The 13,100-nt window shown below is 38.3% G+C and overlaps 1 protein-coding gene across 1 annotated transcript in view; it reads left to right on the top strand.

Moving 5' to 3' along the window:
* Window positions 1-13,100, top strand: part of LEKR1 (leucine, glutamate and lysine rich 1) — a 124,924-nt gene that overhangs the window by 54,497 nt on the left and 57,327 nt on the right. The window contains exon 6 of the mRNA XM_007067081.4: window positions 11,639-11,824. Coding sequence (XP_007067143.3) covers window positions 11,639-11,824 — 186 coding nt within the window. The remainder of the gene's footprint in view (window positions 1-11,638; window positions 11,825-13,100) is intronic.

The following is a 13,100-nucleotide window of genomic DNA, read 5'->3' as shown; positions in this document are numbered from 1 at the left end:
GACAGAAACCTCATTCATGACACACCCCTGAACACTGTTCATAATGTGCACTGAATGAGGCAGGGGTGTGATCACATAATTAAAGGCTGTTTCATAATGCATACATGCCAGAGGGCCAAATTAAGGTTCCGTGAGGCAGTATTAATTCTGGCATTTTCTACTTTTTGAGTGCCTGACTTTGCAACCTTAACATTCTTTTAAGATAGGGGGGGTTTTTTGTATGTAATTTCTTAAATTTTGAAAAAAGTAAACCGAAAAGACACAAATTCCATCATGTGGAATCATGATGGCCCCCACATGGACCATCAGCGTAGTTGGGACTTTTAGAACCATTGCACAGACCTCTACCACTATATCCAGTGGAGCAACTGTAGCAATATTAGCCTTTTGTCCCCTATTTGGGCCAGCCACTGATGGGGGATGAGACATACTATTTTACTGCTATTTGCTAGACACCAGAAGGATGTTTGAACTCAGGAATCCTGAATTAACTTCCAGGTTCTGCAAGGGAGCATGTACTTAGATCTTTCTACCTCTGACCCTAGAATGCAGCCCTTACTCCCACAACCTGTTGTCTTCTGTCTGTTCTCCCTGTTTCTATCCCCCTCTGCTCCTGTCCTACCCTAGACTTGTCCCATTTCCCCATTATCCCTGTATTTGTCCCTGTAACATTTCCTTTCCTACATCTTTCCCCTTATTGTTAGCTAGAAGGAGGGATCACTGACAGCACAGGAGAGAGAGCCTCTCTGCTTTTGGTGTCCAGTGCTACATGTTCCCCAGCAGCATGGAGGAGCAGTTGCAAGAAGTCCTGCTGGGCCCCAGGCTGAGCATGTTTATTGTTGGTGGTACAGAGCTCTGTGAGAGTGGAGTATACTCAGCACAAATGAAATGTTCAGATAGTTTTGCTGCTAGACTCTAAGAAACCTCTAGTTTCTAGTGCATGTAAACAGTGATTTTCAGAGGCTTATAATTTGGACAAATTTTGGTGGATTTTCACTGGAACAGCAAAAGGCACCTTTCTGACCAGAATTCCCCTTGCCAAATTTCAAGTCCACATTTCCCAGCAAATGCACAGGATGCGAATCAGAGCATTCTCACCATGCTCTGGGCACATGCTTTTGCAGTAAGCTGAAGAAGAGGCCTGTGACACCACCTCAGAAGATTGTCTGCCTAGGAGTTAAGATAGATTACAAGGAGAGCCAGAAACTTCCTGCTTCAGGAAATGTTCAGTAGTATCCAAACGCTGATCTCTGCAGTGTCATCTGAACAGGATATCTTCTGTCTGAGTTTACTTGCATTTCCTAGGTCTACTAGTCTCTTGCATTAGATCATTCTCTGGACAAAACTGCATGTGAGAACTTCGAGATTTCTTCAGCGTTTTACCATAGTAAATGCATGGAAAAGTAAATATAATGATTTGAGTAGTGCATTCCCTTCACAACTTAGATCCTTGTGTTTTTTCCCAGTTTTGACCACCTGGAAATCACAACACATAGAGCACATGATCAAGGACAGAGAAGCTACAAAGTGCTGATTTTGCCAGAACCTGAGAACTGGTCTTCTAGGATCACTTAAGAGCTTGTCCTGTTATAGTGAGAAAGTATTGCAAATACAACATATATAAACCAACAGGTTGTGACAAAATTCTCATGTCTAAACACAGAAGCAATACGAAGTCTTTCCTATGAAGAACATCATTTTAGAGTCCTTTAAGGGTATTTCCAGATGAGCAGAGTAGTTCCTGAAGCAGCAAGCTTTCCAGTTCAAATAAAGAAGCTAGGCTACCATGAAGTGGACTTATTTGAATTCAGTAATGCAAAACCAAGGTGTTTGTTCATAAAGGAAACAGATCAGAGATCAGTGGAAATAGACTCACTAGTTTCCAAATGGCCAGATCTGGAGGTTTTTTCCTCTGCAACCAGTAGGAAGAATATTTCAGAAGATCAAAAAGGAGAAGGCATCAGTACTACTGGCCACCTTGAATAAGGCTGTGGTTCTTGACCTAGTAGAACTTTTCCAGAGACCACTGTCTTCTCAGGAAAACAGACTCTGCTCTCCCAGAAATGAAAAAAGTTTATGTACTCACCACAGTTTGTCTCATGTCTCTGAGGTGTTAGAATACTTACTGTGATGAAAGCAGGATTTTCTTTGAGTTCCATTAAAGCACATCTAGTTGCCATCACAGCATTCGATTCTCTGGTACAAGGCTTCTCCATATTCACTCACCCTGCAACATCGAGATTTATAAAGGGTCTGTCAAACCTCTTCCTAAATGTTAGACATCTTACTCCTATCTGGGACTTGAATTTGGCTGTCAATGCTTTGATGAAGTCACCCTTTAAACTATTAATAACCTGTTCACCTCTGAACCACTCCATGAAAATCACATTCATAGTGGCTGTTACCTGTGCCTGAAGGAATGTAGAACTGGGCGCTTTCATGGCTGACCCTCCAAGACCGACTTTTTCAAAGATAAAGTTTCTCTTCAACCACATCAATGTTTTTACCCAAGATTACTTTGAATTTTGATATCAATCAGTTTATCTCCTGCTTTTCTCACCCAAGCTTCATGAACCAGAAACCCACTTTCTAAGTGAAACCCACTTAGAGCCTGTTATACAGCTGTTAATGTATCCTGCCTCCCTAAGGTCATTGCTCATTCTACAAGATCGTACTCCACATCTGTGGCCTTGCTAAAGGCTGTGTCTGTTATGGAAACATGAAGGGCTACTACATGGTCTCTGATTCACACTTTCTTGAGACACTATGCCTTGGTTGATGCTACCTGGGCAGATGTTGCCTTTGGCTCTGCAGTCCTACGGACAGCCTGAGTCTGATTTCTGAATCCCCCACCTCCATCAGGGGGTACTGTTAGGGAGTAACCTCAAGTGGAGCACACACAGGGACACTACTCAAAAAAAAAAAAGAGGTTACTTGTATAGTAATTGGATTTCTTCTAGATGTGTGTCTCTATGCGTGCTCTGCTACCTGCCCTTCTCCTCTCTGCTTCAGAGTCTCATCTTCTTGGGACTTTGTAGTAGAGAAGGAACTGAGGGTGGTTCGCCCTCAGAGCCCTATATGTCCTTGGTATGGGGCATGAGGATATGTAGGGCACATGTGCAAGATGAACAGGCACTGCTGACAAAAATCTCCAATTGAAAGTGAATGGGGCACTCATAGAGACATGCATTTTGAGGAAGTCCAGTTACTGTACAAGGTAAATAATGTCTCCTTACCTGAATCTAATAGCTTGTCCATCTGGTTGGCTCATCCTAACTAAGATGGGATATTCTTCTGAAATAATAGGTATTCTTCATGCATCCCATAAGTCTTTTCCCTCATTCAGCCAACACAGAAATGAAGACTGAATTCTCACACTCATGTTGGGACAAAGAGATTAATCCCCAGGAAGTCAGACATTCCAACTCTCTTGGTTTTTCTATGATGTAGCATAGACTTGTGCCTAAGACCTCCAACTGTCACATCACCTATTTTCAGCATTAAACAGCATTATAAATGTAAAGTTATCTAGGTCTCTTATAGATCCCCAGAAGATATCTACATTTTTTTTTAGCATGATATGCCTATCCAAACCAAGTTAGGCCTACCTTTCCTAGTTGGGGCCTAACTACATGCTACCAGCTCTCACAGCCCATGTGTTTGAAACAATGACATCTACCTCCTTGTATTTCTTTTCTATCAGCACATGTACAATTACATGGCAAAGAGGTCTCTGATATTTCTGCTCTAAAAGGACCATGATCCTTACTTCATTTTACAAGAGGGAAAGGATATGCTCCTTTACTTTGGAGTCATTCATAACCAAGGCTGATCTCATCTAGCAAATATATTTATGTAGCTCCCATTATTATAGTATCTGAGGACCTTACTATCTTTAATGCATTTATCCTCACAACTTCCCTGTGTAATAGGGAAGTTCAATTAACCCTATTTTAAAGATGGGTAACTGAGGCACAAAGATACTATGGGCCATATTTTAAAGGTATTTAAGTACCTGAAGATGGAGCTAGGCATCTAGTAGACTTTTCAAAAGTGCCTCAGCACCTAACTTGCATTGATTTCAATGGTAGTTAGACATCTAGATGCTTTTGAAAATTCCACTAGGCACCTATCTGGATCTTTAGCTGCTTAAATACCTTTACAAATCTGGTCCTAAATGACTTGCCCAAGAATACCCAGGAAGCCTGTGGCAGAGGACAGAATTGAACCTAGGTCTCCCAAGACCCAGACTAGCACCCCTACCACATAATTCACCTTTCTAACATAATAGGAAATCATTTTCCCATCATTGTGTCCAAATCCTGAACACCCAAAAGAAAAAAATGTGGCACACGTTGGATGTGAGAACAGCATTAAAAAAAAAATCTTGATGGGATTGACCTGTTCAGAAAACATCATCTTGGTTAATTCCCTTTTACCCAAGATGGTTCTGCCTGATTGCATCCAAATGCTTCATAGCAAGGCACATCAACCACTGCTTCATTGAAGCATATTCAGCTGTAGGTAAACCCATCCCAAAAAAGATCAGAGCCCACTCATCCTGTACCGGGTCCTGAATCAAAAGGGTGACCTGAGAAAATCTGCAGGTTTACCACCAGGTCATCCTTCAACACTATAGGCCTGACCTTCAGTTTTCCACCTTTGGAAGGAACCATCCTTTGGAAGGAAGATGCGCTCCAAGTAGTTCCAAAAGTACTATTTTCATGGAAGAAGAAGTCTTATCCTTTGTCTTATTATCTGTCCTATTGATCCTTATTGCTCACTATGTTCATACTTAGCTCTGAGTGGGCAAGTTCAGGATCCAGAATGAAAATTGGTTTCTTGAACATTACATTTCTGGGACGGACTTCTCCCTCAGTCCATGCCACCTGAATTTCTCTGGGTATTTATAAAATAATCACTACTGGGGATGAAGCAGATAGTTACTAGAAGTTATGTAAGTGGTTGCTTTAGGTATTTTTCATAAATGTAACTGTTTCAATAAGCTATGGAAGTATTCTTGTGGTGGAAGGGGTGTGGCCAAGCTCTGTTGCTGATGAATAAATTTGAGCTACCTTTGAAATTTGCTTAGAAAGAGATGTAACCCAAACAGTCACAGAAATAAAATGATCAGGTAAAATTTTTCTCATTGGGTTAATTATTAAGTTTTCAAAGGTCTCCCAATAGCTTCTTAGTCACTTGAAAATGTATGTGTGATTTTGTTAGACTGTTTAACTTTGGAGAAAAGGAAATTACCTACCTGTAGTTCTTGTTCTTGGAAGGTAATAATTATTATCATAGATCACCACTCACCCACTTTATCTTCTGAATTAGGATACTTTTTAATGTTCTGCACTATAATAAGAACTAGTAGTTGAGGCAGTTATGCCTATTATGCTGTTATGCCTCAGAAGTGAGTGTAGGCATGCATCACGCACTGAGGTGTATATTCACTCAGAACACTGAGCTCGGAATGTTCTGACCCCAGTTACGTGCAGGGAGCAGGCACCAAGGGGTGAGTACTGTAACCATCTGAAGACAAGTATTTACAAGCAAGTTGCTTTCTTTTACTATTAACTTTTGCTAGAATAATAGATTTAAATGTTTATGTATTGCCTTTTGAACCATGAACCAATCTTTTAACAATACTGAAGACTGAGTGTGGTGCATGGTACGAAGGGTTCCACTCTTCTTGTTTATTTCCTGCCTTATTTCACACTCAGTTGTTTGTGACATTGCCGTTGATTGATTGCTATTAAAATTATTATGATGTCACAAACTGAGGACATTAAGAACTCTAGAAACAGGCTCTGTATTTTCTCCCCTTTTTTATTCCTATGAAAATAAAGAGACTATGTAGTCATATGTTTGCATAATTTATGGTATTTAAAAGTATCCACAATGTGCCAACTGTTCTTTTCTGAAGTACTGTTCATTTTATTAATTTGTAATATTCTTAAATATGTATGCTTCCTTTCTTGAAACAAAAGGATGCTTCAGTAATGTTTCAGGTGCCTAGCTATAACATTTCAGCTTTGTTTTATTGTCCTGTAGCACGATGTAAGAATTACTCATGAGACACTGTCTTTCCATTCAATTATTATTCCAGTCGAAGTGACCTGGAAGACATTTATATATTTACAGAAGTAGCCTTCCTGTTTGCTTGTTAGTAATTTTCATTCCCAGACCCTTTGTATTAATTAAATTACAAGAAAATAATATCTAGAATGATTTATTTTTAAGGTTAATGATATGGTCTGTTGCAGGTCCCCTCTATAGGTGTTATGTGTCCTGCACTGCACACCACGTATCCCTTTCAAAGTAATGAACTACTATACTTGTGTGTACACATCCTTGAAATCTAACATTTTGGATCAAAATCCCTTATCCATAATCATTCATCAGTTCCCATTCTGGTACGTTTTCATTGTTTTTGCAAGTTTGCCTTTTCATGTAGCCTTGACTGTCTCTGGGATAAGTGTTAGGATTTAGAAAATTATTATTTTTAGTTTAGTTTAAAAGTATGCAGTGTTTGGATCACTTATAGGGCTACTTTTTTGTTGTAGCTTTCAGGAATAGTCTTTGGAGAACTTGTCTTCTATGTCATAGATATAAAAATAGGGTTTATGAAATGCTGCTCTTGAGCCACAATGTCCTGGACTAGTTTATACATGACATTCTTAAAAACCTTTAAAAATGATTATGTATGGACATTATTCAGCCCTGGATAATTAATGTCAAGTGGTAACCTACATTTTAATCATTTTTTGTGTACCTTGCAATGCCTTTGTCAATAAATCAGTATTAATAAGTATTAAGGTAACAATTGGGATAAGGCATAGTTAATGGAAATACTTGCCTGCATAAACTATTAAAAATCTGCCTGTGGACCACACAAAGAATTATGCGGTTGTTGGTTTGACAGACACAAATGAGACTTAATCTCAATGTCAGGAACATTGTAACTAGTAATACGAATAAAAGTAGTACAAACACAACTGAACACCCACTGCTGCAGGTTCAAAAATAAGCATGTATCAAAAGTGAACCTTATTCTCCCAAAACAAACATTCTTCTTATCCATAGGTACAGATTGGTGCATTAAAAGAGGGTGCTCTACATTTCAGAACCAACATTTTGTATGTAATGGAAGAGCCTCTTTTTCCTGACTTTAAAGTAAACAGAAGAATTAAGGTTTCAGAGTAGCAGTCGTGTTAGTCTGTATCTGCAAAGAGAAAAGGAGGACTTGTGGCACCTTAGAGACTAACAAATTTATTTGAGCATAAGCTTTTGTGAGCTACAGCTCACTTCATCGGATGTATGCGGTGGAAAATGGAGTGGGGAGATTTTATATACACAGAGAACATGAAACAATGGGTGTTACCATACATACTGTAATGAGAGTGATCAGGTAAGGTGAGCTATTACCAGCAGGAGAGAAAAAAAACCTTTTGAAGTGATAATCAAGGTGGGCCATTTCCAGCAATTGACAAGAACGTGTGAGGAACAGTAGAGGGGGAAAATAAACATGGGGAAATAGTTTTACTTTGTGTAATGACACATCCACTCCCAGTCTTTATTCAAGCCTAAGTTAATGGTGTCCAGTTTGCAAATTAATCCCAATTCAGCAGTCTCTCGTTGGAGTCTAAGTTTATGCTCAAATAAATTTGTTACAATTCTTCAACAAAAAGCTTCAAAAACAGACTCCAGCGAAGGACTGCTGAAATGGAATTAATTTGCAAACTGGACACCATTAACTTAGGCTTGAATAAAGACTGGGAGTGGATGTGTCATTACACAAAGTAAAACTATTTCCCCATGTTTATTTTCCCCCTCTACTGTTCCTCACACGTTCTTGTCAATTGCTGGAAATGGCCCACCTTGATTATCACTTCAAAAGGTTTTTTTTCTCTCCTGCTGGTAATAGCTCACCTTACCTGATCACTCTCTTTACAGTATGTATGGTAACACCCATTGTTTCATGTTTTCTGTGTATATAAAATCTCCCCACTGTATTTTCCACTGCATGCATCCGATGAAGTGAGCTGTAGCTCACGAAAGCTTATGCTCAAATAAATTGGTTAGTCTCTAAGGTGCCACAAGTACTCCTTTTCTTTTTGCAGGAGAATTAAGTAACACATAGCATGCCCTATTTTTCCTTCTTTGGGCACCCAAAAAACACAATTAAATTAATTGGGGTTTGGGTGCCCAAGGAATGCAGGATTAGATACAGTCATAGTCTAAAAGTTTGTCCGTGTAAGGTTTTAATACATATATTTCATAGACTGATAGATACAGAAAAGACCTAGTTCATTCCCCTGCCAGTATAAGTTTGTCCCCTACAATGTATTTATTTGATTTTTGTCTTGTCTAGTTTTAAATGTCTTCAGCAACAGGTCTTTAGGATCTTTCTGCTCAAAAGTAACCTTATAAAATAAATACAAAGCTTTGTATATATTTTATCAATTATTTTTTTTAACTATGCAACCTACACTCAGCTAATATAGGCAACCTTATGTTTCTCTTCCTGTCATCCTTATCTGCCTGCTCTCCTCTATCCTGTGTTGTATTCTACATTCACTTGGTGCCTCTTGCCCTTATTTGGGGCCTAAGCCTACAACTTCTTTCTTGTGGTGTGGTTGGAACTTGCTCCTGCACAGAACAAGTTGTAGGATTAAGGCCTAAGACTGTAAGCTCTTTGAGCCTTTCTTTTGGTTTGTTTGTCCAATGTCCAACACAATGGGGCCCTGCTCCTAACTGGTGCCCCTGAGCACTACTGTCATATAAATAATAATAATTAATAATATGAATAAGTAAAGGTTGTTGGACTAAAACAGCATATCACAAAATATTTTTCATGGCTCTAGGAGTCTTGTTCCTGGAGGAAATACTTTGGAAATCAAGGACAGTAAATAAATAGCTTGTTTTAACAAATATATTTGAAACATGAAGGCGGGTTATCTTATTTACTAGTTAAATGTTATGATTGTATGAAAGAATTTTGTACTGAAATCATATTTTTTCTGTGTACTAGAACAGTGGTTCTCAAAGCTGGTCCACCACTTGTTCAGGGAAAGCCCCTGGTGGGCCGGGCCGATTTGTTTACCTGCCACGTCCGCAGGTTCGGCCGATCGCGGCTCCCACTGGCCGCGGTTCACCGCTCCAGGACAATTGGGGCTGTGGGAAGCGGAGCGCGCCGAGGGATGTGCTGGCTGCCCTTCCCACAGCCCCCATTGCCCTGGAGTGGCAAACAGTGGCCAGTGGGAGCCGCGATCGGCCGAACCTGCGGATGCGGCAGGTAAACAAACTGGCCTGGCCCCCCAGGGGCTTTCCCTGAACAAGCAGCGGACCAGTTTTGAGAACCACTGTACTAGAACATACTTGACTGAAAAGAACCATTTTAGTGTACCCTGGAAAAGATACAAGCATGTTGACATAAAAGTCATTTGACTGACTAGTGCCATTGCATTCTTAAATACTTGACATGCTAAACTAGCCAATCTCATTTTACCATAGAGAAAACAGGCAACAGTATGTACCCTTTAAACTTGCAGAGGCATTCTGGTTGTGATGTAATCTCTCTTTATTGGCACCCAGATGCATGGAACTAGGGAAAGCTGATAAAAACTCCTATTATTAGAAGTTCTAAAGAATGAGACTGAACTTCTGTAATAAACATCTTATATTTCTTATTATACCACCTAACTACTGAAAGAGTCATAACCATCATCCAATAAAACAAATAAAGGCTAAAAGTATTACAAGAGATATGTTTTTACTATGGGATAACTAATGCATGTTCTTTATCTTGTGGTAAAATCCCAGGGGAGACAAGGCACTGTAGTTGTTATCGTGAGGTGTGAGGTCAGTACTATTCCCCCACTTGTGGTTGACCTGTCCTATTTACTTTGTGGTAAACATGACCTGTGCCTTGTTTCTACTTGGCTCTTATGGCAGTATAGCTAATATGCATTAGTTATCCCACAGTAAAAAAACCCATCTTTTTGTGGTGAAGACATAGCATATGATTCTTCAACAGTAATAATTAAAATGAGTAACAAAATGAAAAACAAAATCTGATATTATTCTCAAAGACTGTCTGTCTGAACTAAGTTTTTAAAATATACTTTAAAAAGGGCTATTTCCATGGATGTCTCCACTAAAGCTCTACGAACCCTTCCAGCTTTGATTTCAAAATGGGTTTATACATTTTTTTGTATTTCAGAAATGGGGTCTGAGGCTTCATAGGTTAGAAAGGTTTGGGTTCAAATAAACCTCTGTTGCTCATTGTTGAATTTTGTTGTGAATACATAGGAAAGGTACAGGTTTACTGGGGTGGGAAAATACCGTGGACCAAATTCAGCCTAGATATATGTAGGAATACCACTCACTGAAGTCAAAGCTGCAACAGGTGGTCAGAATCTGCTCTGTCCACTCTCAGCAATAATCAGTTTGCTGCATTCTGTGCTAGTTGTTTGTAATTGATCAGATTTTTGGGTGCCCCAAAACAAAGCCATCTTCAGAGGTATAAATCAGTTCTGCAACCATCAGGCAAAACAATATACTTTTTAAAGCAACATTGTCTCCTTGGAGCTTTAAGGATTTATACTTTTAACATGTGTTTTAGATATGAATAAAATCCTAAAAATTATTTTACTTGTTTTATAGTTATCTTTGATAGTTAATTATCTGGATTACTTCATTCAAATATCAAAAGTGAATAATGAAATAGTTTTGTTAATGTTTTATTTTTCATATAACAGACAATTTTGAGTTAATGGACATAAAAATGTGTAATAACAAATGAACTTTATTTTTTTAAAACTTATGAGCTCCAATCTACCACAGGTGAGACCCTTAGCCTTTTGAATTCAGTGGGACTACACGCAGGCCTAAGACTGCCCATATAGACCAAGTTTTAGGATTGGCGCCATGTAATGTAGTGTTAAATGTACTGAACTGAAAAAATGGGAAGTTTATCCTGAATATTTGAAAAAGAAAACATTTAGTCTCAGAGTGGGACTTTGTGTGGTAACTTTCATCTTGGAAATATGTTTGGAAAATGGAGGTTATGGAAATTCGGACGTATTTTTACTATTCTGGTGCTAATGTGTGTCTTTCTAATAAATCCATATGAATTTTATTTTGAGATCTAAGAGAAATTGTACATTATTATTTATTAAAACTAGTATTATTCATCCTGTAATATCCATCAATATCTGACCAAAAAACCCTGAAAAAAACAAAAAACAAACCCCAATGTGAGCTTTTAGGAGTTTATTTTCATTTTACTGCTCAGGGAGGTTACAAATAAAAGGTTAGTATTAATGGAACTTGTATGCATAAATCCGTATGCTTATTCATTTCAAAAGAAGGATCACTCACATTGCATTTCATGCTTAATATTTCAACAGCCTAGTGCAAGTTGCCTGAGAGTAGATGCATTGGAAAAGCCACCTCTAACATCCGTGTTTTCAGCAGAAAGATGCAGTGCTGATGTAAATATCTTACGATGGCTTTGTACCTTAAGTAAAATTATAGATTGAGGTCTTAACATAAGACAGGCATTGGGATTATGGCAATGTCTTTGTATTTTAGAATGTAAATTTATTAACATTTTACATAATTTTTTCCTCAGAAGTATCCAGACTGAATCAAAGGCTGGCAGAATTCCAGAGGGATAAAGTGTCCCTCCAGGAGGATGTGAAACATTTGAAGTTGGTGTCCGAAACAGTTAAGCTGAAAAGTCAGCAGCTTCAGACTTCACTCCAACAAGAGAATGAATTACAAAACAGATGTCATGAATTACAGAAGGAAACATTAGGTGAGAGATAGAGTTTTTGTGTCTTAAGCAAATCACTAGGTGCAATGAAATGGAAAATCAAACTACTTTCTAAATTTTACTCATACCCCATAATGTTGTTGTTAGTATCATTGAGGTAGCACTGAAAGGCCCTAATCGGATCCCATTGTATTAGGCATTGTGCAGACAAACAGGAAGACATGGTCCCTGCCCAAAGAGCTTACAATCTAATTTGAAACAAGACACAAGTGAGTGAAACAAACAGAAGGAGGACAGAGAGGAGAAGGGGTGAGAGCATTGGTAGTAAGATTACACAGTTACATGGGCTAACTGTTGCAAAACTTGAAGATTCTAAATAATTTGAAAGCATTTTTAAAACAAATATTAGCTGTCTTCAATTACCCTAGCCATTGTTAGCTGGTTGATTTCTTGTAGACATCACAATGGAGGTATAACTTTATAAACTTTTATACATTTTTCACATTTAATTATTAGTTTTCTATGTAAATTTAAATGTTGTAAAGTTTACATATAGAACACTATAACTAAGCTGATGCAGGGGCTCAGTAGTGTCTGTGTATGGTTGTTAATCTTACAGTTTTCTGCAGTGCCTGTGTGCCAATGCTGCACAGGTATATTAGATCTGCATTGTGAGGCCCATAGTAGACTGTAAGGAATATCACTTTGCTCTTTGTGGATTCTAGAAGCTCTTTTTGGAAACTGGTTTTTCTTTCCTCCATCTTCTTTCCAATTATGGTGAAAAAGTTTAATAAAAAAGATTTTTTTTTTTTAGCAAAATGCTCTAAAAGCTGTCTGGCTTTGGGGAATTCACTCTTTAAAAATAAATGGTTACTAATTACTTTTCTTTTATAATAATAGCTATTAAAGCACTGCCCATTTTTAAGCAAGGTTTACATTCTGTTCACAACTCCATCTGGAGACTGATATGTTTAGAACATGTACAGATTGTGCTATTCTAGATACAGCTTTGACTCATCCAAATGGCACTGTTATTACAGAGCAAACTGCTGCATGGAGAGTATGTAATTTCAAATCTAAAACAGCAGTTCTTATTGTTAATGGTGTTGAATGAATTTCACTCCAAAGCCTTACATCAGTGATAATATTTAATGTGGGATTGAAAAATAGTAGGGCACAGATGGCTTTTACTGACTTGTCATCCCGTATTAGTGAGAACAGTCTTTATTTTGTTAGGGATTCGTGGTACTCTTCTACTCTTAAAAATCCTGGAATGTAAAAACACTTGAAAGATCTCAAAGTGGGCAAACAATATACA

The sequence above is a fragment of the Chelonia mydas genome, chromosome 9 (assembly GCF_015237465.2).
Source record: "Chelonia mydas isolate rCheMyd1 chromosome 9, rCheMyd1.pri.v2, whole genome shotgun sequence".
NCBI lineage: Eukaryota > Metazoa > Chordata > Testudines > Cheloniidae > Chelonia > Chelonia mydas.
This window is presented reverse-complemented; position numbering and strand designations above follow the sequence as displayed.